Source organism: Pterocles gutturalis, unplaced genomic scaffold (assembly GCF_000699245.1).
Source record: "Pterocles gutturalis isolate BGI_N339 unplaced genomic scaffold, ASM69924v1 scaffold31727, whole genome shotgun sequence".
Lineage (NCBI taxonomy): Eukaryota > Metazoa > Chordata > Aves > Pterocliformes > Pteroclidae > Pterocles > Pterocles gutturalis.
The window spans coordinates 1-17166 of record NW_010116454.1 but is presented as its reverse complement, the minus strand read 5'-3'; the positions used below and the strand labels follow the sequence as shown (position 1 = coordinate 17166).

The 17166-nt window shown below is 42.2% G+C and overlaps 2 protein-coding genes across 2 annotated transcripts; both read right to left on the bottom strand.

Annotated features, from left to right (window-relative positions):
* Positions 1-469: 469 nt before the first annotated feature.
* LOC104463266 (deleted in malignant brain tumors 1 protein-like) lies at positions 470-10120 on the bottom strand. The gene is made up of 4 exons (XM_010075516.1): positions 10057-10120; positions 3267-3578; positions 1363-1509; positions 470-597 (listed from the first exon to the last, which is right to left on the bottom strand). Exons 1-4 carry the CDS (start codon positions 10118-10120, stop codon positions 470-472), a joined length of 651 nt encoding a protein of 216 aa, XP_010073818.1.
* Positions 10121-10895: 775 nt separating this feature from the next.
* On the bottom strand, positions 10896-16489 carry LOC104460700 (deleted in malignant brain tumors 1 protein-like; the record flags this gene model as incomplete). Its single annotated transcript, XM_010075515.1, has 6 exons — positions 10896-11068; positions 11730-12001; positions 13706-14094; positions 14491-14663; positions 15915-16123; positions 16336-16489. Coding segments are annotated over 6 exons (1370 nt in total), but the record flags the coding sequence as incomplete, so codon positions are not given.
* Positions 16490-17166: the final 677 nt, after the last annotated feature.

Below are 17166 nucleotides of genomic sequence, written 5' to 3'. Positions count from 1 at the left end.
AGTGCTGCCCCATCCTCCCCATGGCACGATCCCACAATCCTGCTCTTTGCCACTGCACCAAGCACCTACACCTGTGAGAGCTGAGAGCTTGCTATGCCCTCTGTGTGCAAAAATAGGGCTTTTGCATGGCAACGTGCTTCCAGAACCAGGCACCAAAAGCCCCCAACCTCGCTGCTCTGCCCTGGCCCTACCAAAGGGAGGTAGGCATGGCTGCTCCCAAGGGAGGGCACCCAAACTCGCCCAGAGGGATCTGCAGGAGAGCTGGTGGCCTCCCCTGTCCACACACTTGCACAGATGACACTGGCATCCTCCCTGTGTACACAGTTGTGCACACCCCGGACACTGTGCCTGCACGTCTCAAGGAAGGGCTCGTCCCCGCGGCACTGCACATCATCCATGAAGATGCTCCCGGAGCCGGGGCCAAAGTGCGCGTTGCCCAGGCAGCCATGGGCTGACTGCGGCCCAGCGGTCAGCACACCACCTGGGCATCACTCAGGTCCCACAAGTCGTCGCACACCATCCCCCACCTGCTGCCGTAGAACACCTCCACATGGACCTCACAGCCATTGCTCCCACCAGTGAGCCGCAGGCTGAGATCTGGGGTGAGGCACACAGGTCAGGGTCCCTCCAGTCCAGCACTCTGCGGTCCCCAGACCGGCCCCTACAGCAGGGAGCCTGCATGGCCTCTGCGAGGACAGCGGTGCGTCCGGTGGGCAGGACTCACCTGTTACATACTGCCAGTCTGTGATGGGCAGTGGAGTTACAGCTGAAAGTAGGAATTTGGTGTCAATGAGAAAGGCTCTGAACACAGTCAGCACCTGTCCTGCACCCCAAAGTAGCCTATCTTCAAGGACCCCTGTCCTGTGACACCTGACATCACATGGAGGTCTTTCATTCAATTGACATGACCACCAGGAGTCTCTGTCTCACACAGTGACCTGCTCCCTTGGCATGAACCCAATGCCCATGGAGGTCTGACTGATATTGCAAAACATTTGATGCAGCAGCAGGTCTCTCTTTTGCAGTCTCATCCCAATCTGTCCCCCAGCTGCTGCCATAGAACACCTCCACGTGGCCCTCGCAGTTGTTCCTCCCCCTGGAGAGCCATGGCCTGGGGTCTGGCGTCCTTCCAGCCCAGCACTCTGCAGTCCCCAGTCGGGCCCCTACAGCAGGGACCTTGCTGGGTCACTGCGAGGCCGTGGTCTCTCTCTTTTCAGTCTCATCCCAAATTCTGGAGCATGTCTAAGAAATAGCTACGTTACTACTCAGGCAAGAGCTGGACTCGTGAAGGCCGAATGATCCCCTCTTACAATGCCCCGGGTTTCAGTGAAAGGAAATCCCTTCTTGAACAGTTTCCTTCACCAGTTTGTTCTTGGCCCCAAGCTTCATCTCCCCAGTTTACCAGCTCTTCTCCATACTCCGTTTGCATCCTCACTGTGGACTTGGGTGCCAGGAATGGCCTTACTGGAGTGGCCCAGGGATGGGAGACTCCTTCCAGTGCAATCAGGTCTAGAAAGGGAAATCAGGGGCACTAAGGAGACAGTGAACAGAGTTACCTGATGTGCTCTCCGGTAGTGTGGTAACCAGGGCCTCTGTGGAGGTCACCTCTGCTGGGGAGGAGGAGGATGTCTCTGCTGCAAGGGTTGTTGTCACTACAGTAGTTGTCTCTGCTGCAGATGTCGGGTCTATCACAAGGGTTGTTGGTGGTGGGGTGGTTGAATCCTCTATGGAGGTCATCTCTACTGTGGAGGTTGTCTCCAGTGCTGAGGTTGCTGCTGTAGTGGTCTGTCCTATGAATTTGGAAGAAAAACACCACCGACATGAGGACCATGCTTGTGCAATGGGTACATTTGTGTGTTGGCACCAAGCCAAGTTGCTCAAGAATGAAGTGAAATCATGACAAATTACTCTGATGGCATACTCCATCTTGACTGGGGTCAATGGAAAGAATGGAGGGGGGTAACAGCCAACTGAAATTTTTTCTTGAAAGTGGTATTTCCAGATGGTGATGGCAGGGAAAGGTACTGATGTGGCACCTGCTCACAGCCACAAGACACCATGGCCCAGGCGCAGCTGGAGGCCATCCTCTACGGGCTCCTGGCATGGAGTTGGGAGCTGTAGGGTTGCTGGCTGCAGCAGGGCTTGGACCTCTCACCATTGTGGATGCCCTTCTGCATCTCAGATCATCCCCGGGAGCAGTCTGGGGAGTGGTCTTGGGGTGATGCTTGGTGCAAGGCCAGGAGTGGGTCAGGCCGGCATGAATTACCTGTTGAATATGGCCAGTCTGTCGTAGGCACTGGAGCTATGAAGGCAAACAAGAAATAAGTGGCTTTTAAAAAGACACCTAACACAGCACGCATGTGGCAATAGAGGTATCAGAGCAAGTTTTGTTGTGCACTTCTAGGTGCAAAGCACTGGTGTAGCTAGGATTTTCTTCTAGCAATAATTCAGCTCTCAACACTCTTCCTCTTTGAGGAAATATGGAAAACTGCAATATACATAAAACACCTGACTAACCTGTCATCATCGGCCATGTCTCAGTTCATGGTGATCTGTTGTTAATACAGGAGAAAATAACATAAAAATAAACCACTTTTTCTTAAAAAATAAGGGGAAAGTAAAATCAGAAAACAAAAAGGTGACTCAGTACTCAAAATGGATGGATATTTGTAAAGGAAAATAATATTAATGAACCTAAACTTGAAGGAAAACTTGAAAAATACAGAAACAATGTGAAGTGAGTTGTCAGCTATGGCAGTTTGGGTTGTGACTGTGAAAATATTATAGCCCATAATGAATGCATTAAAGCTTGTGATGAGTTTCACCTAACCCCATTCCTCCCTGATGAACATTGCTTATCAGACACAGCTTTGCCTCTGATTTCAACTTGTTTCCTTATTCTCTTTGTCACTGCTGGGTGATTAGATGGAATAAAAGTTCTGCGTATTGTAGTGCGTATCTGAGGCTTGGTTTTTGTAATTGCTTGGTGTGGAGTGAGCAAGCACAGTTTAGATACTGCCCTAGTGAAAAAAACATGAGTCCATGCTAGCTCTGCAAGGTCAGCAGAGTGAAAAGATGGGTTGTTGGAAGATCAGATTCTGCTTCCTGAGAACAGGCCTTTTTGGAGGCAGTGTGCTGTTCCGCAGATAAAAAATTCTTCATAATAAAGTAGAAAGAAAGATTAGATGTATACCCCCACGCTGACCCATGGATATGGAATACAATCTGTAGCAAAAGTATTTAGAAAAGAAAAAACATGACAGCACCTGAACAGACAACACCAGCATCTTCATAGTGGTCACAGTTGTGCCTCCCCCATCCGGAGTGACCACAGTCCCACAAGGAGACCTCGTTTCCTCTGCACATCACATCGTCCAGCAGGATGTTGCCTGAGCCTCGCCCAAAGTAAGCGCTTCCTGGAGCTGCAATGGCCTGGCCACATCCCAGCTGGCTGCACACAACCTGGGCGTCGGAAAGGTCCCATGAATCATCACAAACTGTCCCCAACCGTCCTTCGTAATAGAGCTCAACACGACCTTCGCATCTGTGCCTTCCGTTCACCAGCTGGAGTTGGGTCGCTTGGGGAGAGAGGGAATTGAGCACAAACACAGTCAGACAAATCAGCTGGAAGTCACCTTAAGGAGTCATCTGTTCTGCCCTCCTGCCCCATCCTTCCTAGCAGGTGCTTGCCTAGCCCAATGTTAAATGCCTGCGAGGACAGAGGGGACACACACCTTTTTTCTTCCTCGCTTCCAGATCTCAACGTCAGCTGCAGATATTTTATGCAAGATTTGTGCAGAAAATTTAGACAGCAGGCTAAGCACAAGCTACTTCAGCAAGAAAGGAAATTTCTTAGTAATAAGAGAAGCATAATAGGAAAGCAAAGGAGAGAAAACGTATTTCAGTATCTGGATGAAATCTAAGTAAAACCATATTAAGAAAATAACACTGAATTTTTCCACTTTTTTGATAGGAAGAAAATAGCATGTTTTAAGAACACATTTCATGTTTATGTTTCTTTTCTTCACTGCTGTCAAAATGTTTTATGCTAAAGGATGAGGAGACATCACAATTTGCTTTCAGTCCTACTGGAATTTAGGACATACAGCACAGCTTTCCTGCCCTCAATCTCTGTTTTACCAGAAACAAGTATGTGTACCGCTTCTACACGATGTACAAAGCCTTTGCTGACCCGGCTGCAGGGAGGGAAAGCAGAGCAGTGGCTCACCGAGGCTTCAGGGACACACCAAGATGCACCTTGGACAGCCAAGAGCATGCCTTTCTCCTAAGCTTATGCTCACGGAGCTGCTACAGTGCTGCCATATAAAAATTACCAAGCAGATAAACTGCAGCTCACGAGATATTATGCACTGAAAGACAACAAGAAGTGCACTACTTTGCTTAAAATGATGTCAGAATGAGGACAAATGAATCCCTAGAAAAATGACAGAATTTTAGAGAAAACAATAGCCATTCTTTGGGGTTTTTTTTGTTTGTTTGTTTGGTTGGTTGGTTGGTTTTTTGCCTGGTTTATGCAATTTAACTGGAATTTGTATTCTTCCTCCAATAATTTTAGAAGAATTTTGAGGATCTGGAGTCCACTCATCACAACCAACTCCTATAGTTTTTAAGAGTAATTTTAGCATTCACTAAGTGTTCAACAGAATGGACAATGGTCTCAACAGAATTATAAAAATTTCAATAGGAATCCAGTGTCTTTATTTCTTATATGCCAGTAAAAAGTTACTAGAGTTTGAAATAAAGAACTACCTAATAACCTATCATGTATACATCTGATTACTGCATTCATTCAGGTAAAGACCATGTGCTTTCCAGTTTGAGTTAGCTTGTTCAGGCATTCTGAAGTAAACAGTAGGAAAAACTATTTTTGGTGAAGAAGTTTATTGAAGACTTTACCACCAAGTGTAAGTGAGCAAATAAATGTTGTAACTTAAGATTTGCAGTATTTACACTTTGGAAATCAAAACTTGTTATACTTTGCATTTCTGACAAATACATATTTAGCTTGTTATTAAACCCTGAGTAAGTCACCCAAAGCAAAACAAATCTGAGAAGTTAAGAGCTCCAGGATTTCTTCACTGCATCTAATTCTCTGTTGTTGAACCACACTTATAGGATTTTTGAGAAGTGAAAGAGCAAACCTGACAAAAGGTCAGAGTGGGATTAGGAAATCAAAGCTGATCTAAACCAGTTTTATTTGCGTTCATTCAGGGTCTGTCGTCACTGGGCATCAGCTGGGCATGTAATTAGATAGGTTGCGTCCCGCCTCATGCTTTAAAGGTGCCAAAAAACCAAAAGCCTGTGATTATACAAATACACCACTTATTCTGACTCAGGAGACAGAGGCAGGGGCTGAATGAAGTCAAGAGCAGAAAGAACTGGAGGAGTGAGAGCAAGATGGCTTATCACCAGGAAAGTGGAGGACAGATGAAGTAAAATGAATGAGGGGGATGACAGCAAGAAGTTATCATGATGCCTGAATAACTAGTTAGAAAAATAATCTGCAATTATTCTAGGATATACATAAAACTGTTTAGCTGAAAGTCACTTAAGTCACTTAGGAGACAGGAACTAACTGTGTAAGGAAAAAGTCAGTGACCAAAAAAAGCTGAACTGAAAGCGTTTCATGTCTTTAACCATTTTTAGATGTCCTTAATTTATCTACAGTGCTAGATTAAGAAAACTAGCTTCTTATATTTCATTAAACTGTATGTAAGATCAAGAAGAACCAAATAATGCAGCAATATTAAATACATAGCATAAGTATGCGTGCATATACTCTGCAATAAATACACATTTTAAAAAACCCCAAAAACTCTTCCATAATTCTTAGAACAAATTTCTGGAACTGGAAGAGTGGCTCATTCATAATGTTCTCACAGACGCAAGGATCACAATGATACAAGACACTAAGATAAATACTACCCTGTGGCAGCAACATGAACTCCAATAAATGGTTTATATCGTTCTTATCAATCACGATGATGATTAGTTCATAATTTTAGTAGGACAAAACCATGCTATCTCTTTTACTCAATTTCCTCTTTAATGTTTTACCCAAATTGATATCAGTATGAATGTGATTTCTATTCATGGAGTCAACAGAGAGGACCCCAAACAGTCTTTCTGTTTTTTTAATGCACCCTGGAACAAGTCTAAATGCTTTACCTGATGTAGCCTTCAGAACCGCTGGACCTAACAAGAACAGCCATGTCAAAATCATAGTGGTACCCGTCTCGCCAAGTGCTGTTGGTAGAAAGAACCGTCAGAATATATAGTCTCAATTTCTGAAAGGGAGTGGCTCTATAGGTTTCTCTTTCTACAGGAGAACAATAAAGCAACCACAGTCCTATGATCTGAAACAAAAATGTGTTTGTTGTTCAAGATTGTGTAACTTCCTGGATCTTGTGGAAAGCTAATATCTCAAAACTAACATTTGCCACTGCCTGGAAGGCGATATTTATGCTGCTATAGGTTTCACAATCATCTAATTGTACAAAGAAAATCAGCTCCTATTGAAAGATACCTTTCAATTCTGACCAATGAATCTCAGTATTCTTCTTTTTTGAGGAGATTCCTTGGCAGGTCTGAGGAAGGCAGTGGAATCTTGAAACGTAAAAGGGTTTCCTCCAGTAAAGTAATAAAAAAGCATTATGATTTGGTTACAACTAGTAAGGCAAGTCTCCCTGGGGACCATTCATTTCTTACACCTTTGGCATACCCAAATAAAATAAGAAGACCTGGTGGCCCTATACAACTATGGTTGAGGGAGTCTCTGAACATAACACACCAGAACTGTGGCTGTTGCTGAGTACAACATGAAGATAGCTGAGAAACACTTAATCGAGACAGCTGCATCCTACTAAAGTTGCTAGCTCCACCACACTATCAATCCATCCCTCTGTCATCAGCAGCAGAGACAACAAGAAGGTTAAGGCAGGAGGTGGCTGCAGCCCCTTGGTGGATGTAGGATGTGGTGGAGATGTGAGGAAAGGAGAGGGGGAAGTTGGTGGTCCTGGGCTGAGCTACCAGTCCAGGACCTGGGAAAAGAGAGTTGGAGTGGCAGCAAGAGAATTGGACTTGAGAGAGGCATGAAATACTGCTTGCTACTTTTCTTGCTTGAGAGCCACGGCCATAATTGGAGAGGAGCTCATGCCATAGCGTGTAAGTGATAACTTTGCCTCAACACATGGGTAATTTGCTCTAGATGATCAGTGAATCTAGAAAAATCAGTGGCTTTTATGCATAGTTAAGTAAATTACATAGGTTGCAACTTTATTCTAAAATCTGCTTTGACTCTTTGAAGCATCAAATGGGGAAAAAAAGCTCAGATTATTATTTCTATTAATAATCTTTCTTAATATATTCCTTGTTCAATTTTGCATAGTAACAATTACAGCTGCATCCCTCTTCGAAGAATGAATCCAAAGCTTTTCCACAACATGAAATAATGCTTGATTCTCATTCATCACTCTCTTGACAGAGTGGTTGCTTTCCTGTGCTTCTGCATTTTAACCATTTAATAGGAAAAGGCTGATGACCATCCTAAAGTTGAAGAGCCAGAATATTGTTCTTCATCTGATTCCCACCTCTACAGCCATCATGTCTTGGATGGCATTATCAGGAGTTAAAATTTGTGGCGCAATTGTTGCCATATACAAATTTATTGCCTGAATGGGCATTCATCAAGGATAAAGACTAAAGTCCAGGAGCCCAAGGGAAAAATTACTTAGAAGGTCTTTCCACAAAGGCCAGCATTATTTGAATGGAAGAAGGAAGTGCAAAGCCCAAGAGGCCAAAGGTAGTGTTGGAAGCCTTGAAAGTGAACGTTCAGAATGGTAAATATGTTTCTTCTTTATACAAACAACCAAGTTTGCGCATGAATGAGGAAATAACACCTGGTATTCGTTGTTCCTATTCTTCTGGTTTTGACATCTTGGCATCAGTATATTTGACTGACCAATCAAACACTGCAATCAGTGAAGCAAGAGTAAGTGATGGATAGCAATTCTTCTCCAAACTCTTGTGATAACTGAAAGGGGTGGAGAAGAAGGGGAACACAAAAGTGATTCTCAGATGGTTCAAATGAAAAAAACCCTCAGCATTTCAAACTGTCCAGGTAAATTAACAACACTGATTAATAATTCTTCCGTACATTCTTCACTGATTAATTATTTACTACAAACTCCAAAGATTTAGATATTTCTAGAGATCTTGCTTATCAGACAATCTTCACAGTAGGAATAGATAAATGCTATTTCAGATTAATTTGAGTTACTTAATTAATGAAAATACTATATAGCACATGTTTTCCTCCTTCCCATTGGCTAGGTAAGTTTCTCACAGTAACATATTTTTGTTCTCTAGGACTTCTGGCAGCTTGAAGAGTTTCTCAGCTCCTCACTCTGTGAAAGAAGTTCCACTGAGCTTTGAAAGCACTTTGTCTTCTACTGACTGTTGTAAGGAGGCTTCTGCAGACACCCTGGCTTTTGTGAGGACCACATGAAAACCATTGAAAAGACACAAAAGATTAATTGACTTTCACCTGTAACTATAAGAAAGTATCTACGCTGGAATGAGGGTATACACAAACTTCTGCAAAAAGAAACAGTAGTCTGAAGCTATGCGTTATGGTGCAACGAGGCAGCATAGCCTAATTTATCGGGTTCCTTGATGGCCTCTTGGGCTCTGTTGCCTGCGTTATGTGAAGCATATCATTGCAAAATGATTTACATTTGTTTAATGGTGAGGATGCAAGTGGATCAGAACTGTTAACCACTGAGAGTCAAATATACTTATTTACTGGTAGAAGCTTTCTTGAAAGTGGTGGGGTAGGAAGAGGGAAGGAAGGTTCTTGGCAGATAAACCATTCACCAGGCACATGTACTTTAGAGCATGACCCTTTCCTCATCAACAAATCCAGTTTTCTTGAATCCCATAATCCTGAATTCTGTAATACCTGTGTATCAAGGAAGGCAGCAGGAAGTAAGGAGGATGATTCTGAGACATCAGCTACTCAAACAGTTTAGCAGTATTTTCTACAGCAACATTTAATATGGAAACTACTGAACTTGGTCCTTCTACCCTGCATTCTGGTACAACCTTAGTATATCTCCATCTGGGACCCCTGGCACAGACACAGTATGGGAAGACAGCTCTGAACAGTACAGGCGTGTTGCATATTGGAGGCACTAACATCCCTCTACAGAGGTAGGAAAGCCCAGAACCAGGAAAGTCTTCACCGTGCTGAGCAGGTGGCTGGATTCCTCCAAGCCTGGACTATCTCTGGACCACACAACAGGCTTAGATGAAAGGCAGGTCAGCCTCCTGGATTGCTCTGCCCTTAAAATCTGGCTATAGGCAGAGAGGAGGGTAGAACCCTCCTCCATCCTTGTTCTTCATGTGTGGACAACAAAATTCACTTCCACTCTCTGTGGTCAGTGTCAATCTTGCTTGTATGGTGCTTTCTCCACAGGGTGGAGAGATCATAGAATAATCCGGGTTGGAAGGAACCTTAAAGCCCATCTAGTTCCACCCCCCTGCCATGGGCAGGGACACCTCCCACTAGCCCAGGTTGCCCAAAGCCTCATCCAGCCTGGCCTTGAACCCCTCCAGGGATGGGGCATCCACAGCTCCTCTGGGCAACCTGGGCCAGTGCCTGGGGTCACCAGGAAAAGGCAGCTTGCAGGAAGAAATGGTACAGGCTGTAATGATGATTCCCACCAGAGCTGCCTGCATCCTCCTCGTCAGGTCAGGAGGTTGCCCTGGGGTACAGCTCACCTTCCTCACACATCACTATGTTGTCTCTGGCTCACCTCACACATAGTACGTTACACTGTTCCCAATTAACCTTCCTCTTTCATAGTTGGCTAGACAACAGGAAAGTTTAAAGAAGAACACTTCTGAATCAAATACCAGTGACCTATCCACCTGTAGCAAGTAGCTTCTTCCAAACAGCATCTTCCTTTATTATTTTCTTTATTTTGTTTTCGCATGGGGATAGCAAACAGGTCACATTTCCCTGTGGCAACTTACGTACGTTCTCTCTCTCCTTCCCATTACAGGTGTAGAAATGCGTAAGAACAAGAGGAGAAACCATTGCTTAGCAAAGTCACTTCATCAGAAGTGACATTCTCCAACCTGATAATGCGTTAGCTGGGAGTTCAGGGACATCAATGGTACGTTTGCAAGTACAAAAAAAAAAAAGTATTGCTCAAAACCAGTTTTCTTTCCTGCTTTTTTAATTACACATTTGCATAACAGATTTGATTATATTCATCCTCTATAGAAAATCTTACAAATGGCCTACTTTTTCTCATAGAAACATGGAATTGTGAAGAACTATATCCCCCAAAATAAGGCTGTAAAAGAGCAACTCCTCACGTCCAGCCCCTGTTCATTGTTGCTTATGGCTCATTAATGCGTTATTTTTACTACAAATAAATGTTTTTCTTGGATTACTTTCCAGAATATCTCATGGTGCTACACAGGTGTTTTATCTGCATATCAGCAATGGCAAAATAAGTCACTTCTTCTTTCTCAAGTCACCTAAATCCGTCTTCTCAGACAGACACTCAAACAGGAGCTCAGCTGAAATGCTCTGAAATGTCTGGCATTGAAGATTGTAGCTTATTTGGATGCTGGGATGGAAGAATCAACCTTTCTTTAGACCTTAGGATTTTAAAGCCAGGCTTCTTTATACGTTCAGTTCATGGCAGCACCAGGTTTTACCTTAGTACAGTACATTCTTCTGACAAGATCTGGACGGTGGAATAGTCAAGAGTTACCCTCTGCACAGACTGCAAAAACAAATCACGAAACAGATGACTGGTGGAAATATCAGCACCTTCCACCTGCAAGCCTTTGGTTGCTTCTCACATTATCTGGTACGGGATGGGTTCCTGCAGTTTACGCTTCAAAAGAAATCCTCCCACAGTGAGAACAGCAGCTGCCAGCACCACGGCGGTCACAGCCACAGGAACAGTGGAGCTGGCAGCAGGCGCTGGGCTCTGAGAGTCCCCTTCCGCGTGGATGTCAGAGGCCAACTCTGTGCATAAAAAAGAGAGAAGCTTATATTTGTTTTCCTGAGCTAGTTAATCCCAAAGTAATTAGGCAAAGAGAATGTGAATTAAAATGGTGCAATTTGGATCTGATCAGAAACCAAACTGCTTTATTGCATGTTGTTTCACAAATGGTGCTGTGGCCATGCCAAACAAATAAAGATTATGGCAAGCAATTAAAGAGCAACTAAGAATTTGCAATGATTACACTCTAAGACCGTAAGATGGTCTTTCCTGACAGTGCAAAAAGCAGCTACAGGACACTGTGGAACAACATTTCAAGAAGACCTACAGATAGGCCGCTAATAAATTAGAGACGTGCCAATACACGCAGACAGCTTTGAAAAATTAATATAAATCTTGCAGAGAGATGAGTAACATCCTATCCCTCTTCCCACAGAACTGAACCAATTGCCATTTGATGTGCAGAACAAATAACAGATCTAAACTACGATAGAAAGGAAACAGCTTGTAAACCTTATAAAACAGTTTTATAAAAATTAATTTTAAAAATCCCCTCGAGGATTATGGCAGAGTTGTGAATAAACCAGTAGAGGCATACCTGAGAGCTCGATTTCATGGCTGAACTGACATGCAAACATAGCGTAATATGCACAGTCTTATGTTATTTAAGTTATTTAAACTTACCAACATTCCTGTTCTCAGCATGAGCTTCCCGGAGCTGAACAGGTCCAATAACAACATTCACTTTTTCCTGGGAAGAACCTGCCTTCCTCTTGAACCTACTAACACAACCTTGATAGCAGCGGGAGAAGTAGTCATTCTGCCTGCACACCACCAGCTCACACTGCAGGTAAACTGACGGGTATCGATTAACAAACGAAAAAGCGTTGAATGCAAAGCGAGCAACTTCGCCATATGGTGAATAGAAAGAAGAGTAGGTAGGATCCTTAATACACCTGGAAAGGTAAAAAATGAACAGATTAGCTGTTGTGAATAGAAACTCTATTTCTGTGCAATTTATGTCAATATATAAAACCAGAAAGTAAAGGTACAAGAGAACTCAAAAGGATTTTGAAAAAGTGTATGTTTAGCAAGGAGAGAAAATAAGTGTCAAAAATAAGCAGTGGTGGCAGTGATTTCTACCATAATAACATATACAGCACAGAAATTTCATAGCTCAACAAAGTTTGTGTAAACATGAATAGCTGAAAAATAACTAGTGGTTCTACTGGTTTCTGTGTTTCAGGTAGAGGGGAGGACCTGGCTTGCTTTTGCAAAGAGGTTTAACTGTTTACTGCAGGTTATTGCAGGAAGAGAAAGGGCCCCTTTTGACTCTGGAAGAACAAAACTGATTCTAATGCACATCTTTTTTTGGGGGAAATAAACATGGTCTTTAGTCCTTCGATGTTTATAGAGTACCTTGCTTGAGGAATCTAGACACCTGACAAAGATCTCCGGATGTTTCACAGAACAAGTCTCTAGATTAACTTTCCTGTCAATGAGTTTCGCTTCCTAACAATTACTAGCCTTAGAAGTTACCAAACGTAGATCCTAATCCTTCTGGTTTAATTTAACCACCATGCAAAAAGACCACAATAATTCACCCAGAATCGTTACCCCAGAATATTTCAAAATTGTCATTAATTATCTTTGTATCTCAAAAAAATTCCGTTGTGCTCATTTCCCTAATATACCTAAAATTCCAAGGATTTTAAGTCTTCTCATTCTTAGTTTATTTTATACTGCAGGGATATCCCAACACACCTGATATTTATAGATGGATATTATTGGTTTTATATTCAGTAAATACATTTGCTTTTGACAGAGTTCCTTTTCACGTGAGTAAAAATGAACTGGAAAGTTATCAGAATCTATTTTCCCGTCTCCCTGGTGAGTGTCTTGATCACAGAGCCAGGCAGTCCTTCTGTGTCCTGCTTAATGAGTATGTATTTTTATAGATAAAATAAAAAGAAACCCCAACAGGAGGAGAACCTTCCTAAGATTCACGTAAAGTGTAAAAAGGAAGACTTTCACCCAGAAGGCACCGTGTCACTTCATTAACCTGTCACAAGACTGACTTCCAGCTTAGCAGTAGGTTACTACACTGCTAAGGTTACTGATGTGAACACCCTCCCGGGAGGGAGACAAATTCAAATCCCACCAAGCAGAGAAGGGAAATAACCTTGTGTGAGCCTTTAATTCCTGGAATAAAATGGGACATTATTGATCAAATGAAGCAAAATGGTTTAGGTTTTTAGAACAGCAAGAAAGGCTAAGGCTTTTCTCTTTTTTTTCTTTTTTTTTTTGGACAGACTGTTTTTTATTCTAGTTTTGATGTTGCAAAACTCTAATTCTGATGTATGGAAATGTAGAGCCATCAACATCATGCATCTATCTCAGAAACAAATTCAGACCTCGGTTTCTACACTGCCTCATTGAGTGAAATCTCCGTGCTTGACTGCAACTTCTGAATGGCATTTATTTGTCATATTACATTTTATTCAGGCTTTGCCTGAATAAAAAAGTCTTTCTTAGAAGCACGTTTGTATTGAGAATTGTAACCAATGTACACTGGCCTCAAATCACCTCTTTCACAAATCAAGTTCTTTCAGAATTGTGCATGTAGATAATTTTGAAGTAATTCTTTAGAAAGTTCTTACCCGCTTCTGATCAATTCATAGGTCACTGTTCTAAAATCTCTAGGATTAGGTGATGCCACACATGTGTCCACAAACAATACCAGATTCGGGTCAGAGCTGTGAAGAGAAGCTTGAAGGAACAAATCCTGATTCATGTCAACGTAGTATGGAAAGTCATGCACCGGCCACAGGAAATGTGAGGAGTTGTAGAATGTCAAGTTCACATCATATCTGCCGTACTGGGTTTCAGTGACATTAATGATGTCATCAGCGATGTACATTACTTGCACCCAGGTGTTCTGAAGCATTTTGCAGTTGATGTGCAAATGAAGGTCCTTTTGCCTCTTGATGATGTAACCAGGAGCAGGCAGTTTTATCACGTTGGAGTAGGTGATCGTTTCATTGTTGCCCTATTTGACACATTAAATGAGAAGAAAATTATCACATGTAGTCATGTTCACAGTATGTACTGGGAACTTCTGTATGTGCCAGGTCCTACTATTAGTCAGAAAGAACATGTCATGCCCAAAAAACCCAAGCACCCTGGATGGGACTTTTCACTTAACTCTCTCCTATACATTGTTCTCTAGAATATCACCTGAAATAGATACAGGGATTACCTAAACCCTCGGAAGGCTAAGTAGGAATGTTTAACAAATCTTAGCCTCCCCAAACCCATGCTTCTTTTCTGTCTTTTGAATACCTGTGGGCTATAACACCCCTTGTGATTCATGACAATTCTTCAAATGTCTATTAAGCTTCTACATCCAGACTGAGAGAACTCCCCAAAATATGTTGGCACCAACCTGTCTAAGTGTACCACAGCTGTTGTATGGAACATTGAATATAACCTCGGTCGACGTAATTGTTGGTCTACAATAAGAGTCAGACAAGCTGATGTTCGACACCGAGTAGCCCTGTGACTCGAGATAGCGTCTGTCTACAACTGCGTGCATGTAGGTTGGCAAGCACACAAGGGCTAGGGAAGAAAATATGAATTATTAGTGATTTCAGGTACTTGATAGTGCTTGCATGTTACAACTTCAACAAATGCAGTAGCTGCTACCATTTATAGGAGAGAATTCATAAGCCAAACCACTCATTTTTACACCTTAGACTTAGATAGGAATAAGCAATAGTCTCTGGCAAAATTCAACTGACCTCCAGTTACTCTCCTGACAAAAATATGTAGCTTACAATAGGCTTTTGCTGAGACCTTGAGCCTGCATTACCACTCACACACAAATGCTAAGAAAGTGGAGTTTTCCTTGAACAAGAATCCTAAAGCTATTGTGGAAAGTGTAGAGCTAAGCATGGACACTGGCTTGCAGAAAAACTGCTTGGATGGGAGGGGAGCTGGGAACCATCTCCACGACAGTTCATTGAGTCCATGACATGAAAAGCAATGCTCACAGGAGAGTCTGTCCTTTGAAGAAGCCCAGAGAAGCTGGGGATGCCCCATTCCTGGAGGTGTTCAAGGCCAGGCTGGATGAGGCTTTGAGGAGCCTGGGCTACTGGGAGGTTTCCCTGCCCATGGCAGGGGGTTGGAAGTTGAAGATCTTTAAGGTCCTTTCCAACCCAAACCATTCTGTGATTCTATGGTTTGGTAGAGAGAGATATCTGATGACCAGGACCCAGTGGCAACACACAGCTTGTTGAAAAGCAGCTACAAAGACAACAGAGCCAAATATTGTGGCCCTTGTTTGTGCCTGGGGAGGCTGTGAGTGCACATTAGAAAAACTTTCCCATTGGGACTGCAGGACAGGACTGGAAAAGGTCACGCAAAGAAGTTCTGTCTTTGAAGATTTCATCCTTTGAATGTTTCTAGACTCAGCTAGACAAATTCATAATGGACTTGACCTGGTGTGGGCAATAGGTAGGAAGCCTCCAAAGGTCCTTTCTAGCCAATATTTCTATGATTCTATGAAAATCTGTCCACAAAGGTAGAAAAAATATATGAAAAATAAGGTGATAAGAAGAAAGATTAACTTAGACTGACCATCAAAGAAAACATCTAAAGGCAATTAATTTGATACTTGAAGGTTTTTTTAAATGAAAAAATAATTATTGTCTGTAAGTGATCAGTCAATAACTAGTTATGAAATTCAAGTAGGAATACCATCTATGTAGGAGTTCTTCAACAACTTTAACAAATATTTATTTAGCAAATAAAATCTGGATATAAAAGCTTCTGAGCAAATAAAACATTACAAACAGAATGGAAACTTACTTGTGTTCTCGTCTGCTGGAAAAGAATGATACTCTGCATAAAACCCTCTGTCGGAATAACTGGCATCACTGTGAAATCTGACAGTCATAAAGTTCGAGGATGATGTGTACGTGGGGTTAGAACTAGAACAAATTTTTCCAAGTACAGGAGAAGTATTGGGTGGCCCATCGTAGATCTCAATATAGTCATTCTGGCATCCACCTTGCAACCTGAGGAAGAAACATGAATATATAGTAAAATGCATTTGGTAAACTTTGGGTTTTAAGTGATGAACAAATCAATAAACCGAGACACTGCACTCACACAATTCCCATTTAATATTTATAATTCACCTAAAAGCATGGGAAATGTGCTTGGGAACTGTGGTTGTAGTTGAGATTTGGGACCCGTTTATTGTCCAAGCAGGAATTGGTTTACTTACTGAATACTTCCAAATGTGAGCATAATGCGGAAATTATTTGTTACTTGTATTTGCCACAAACAATCTGCGTTATCTGGATAATTCAGAGGATAAGAAGGACTCTGAAGTGTTCCAGAGGAATTTAACAGTAAGCCACCACAAATATATTTTCTAGCTGAAAAAAAAAAAGGGAAAGAAAATAAGATATAAATGTGATTAATTTAGATTTACTGATGATCAAATGAAAATACTTTTTATATATCTAGGCCATAGCAACAGGAGGTTAAATCTTCACAGAAATTTAACAGATGCACTTTTCTAACTGGGGATATAAGTGTTATGATCTCTTCAGGGAAATCTGACTCTCTCCTGCTATTTTGAATTTGGTAGGTTTACGAAGTAAATTTGTATGAGAGAAAGCATGAGGTGTTAGCAAAAATAATATAAAAAATGGAGAAGAAAGAAAAGAAAATTTCCGACAAAATCAAAACAATCTGAAATCAGAATCAGACAGACACGGGGGAACAGTATGTAGGATTTAAAGAGTCAATACAATAATGATGTTTTCCAAAATTACTAAAATGTGCAAATTATACAAATTCAAACTAAAACTAATAAAACTCCAGAGCAATGCATCGGAAGGATGAAAAAAGGAGACACACCTGGAGTAGTCAAAGGTGGAGTGGGAACAGCTGTCGTGTTTATGGGACCTGTGAGGCGAGGAAATGCAAGTGAGGACACTGGGGATGAAGGAGCACGGAGAGGTTTAGCCCCAGCACTGGGGTGTCGGTGACACCCTGTCCTATGGACGATGGAGAGCTTGGGGGGTCTCAGCACGGGGGACTTGCATGG

What these genes read in the sequence shown, in the direction of transcription:
- LOC104463266 (XM_010075516.1), bottom strand. Translation starts at nt 10,120, where the DNA reads ATGGTTTCTCCTCTTGTTCTTACGCATTTCTACACCTGTAATGGGAAG. An exon ending in GAAGGAGAGAGAGAACGTAC is followed by an intron (nt 3,579 to 10,056) that starts GTAAGTTGCCAC and finishes TCTCTCCCCAAG; the next exon opens with CGACCCAACTCCAGCTGGTG. An exon ending in TGCTGGTGTTGTCTGTTCAG is followed by an intron (nt 1,510 to 3,266) that starts GTGCTGTCATGT and finishes TTCCCTTTCTAG; the next exon opens with ACCTGATTGCACTGGAAGGA.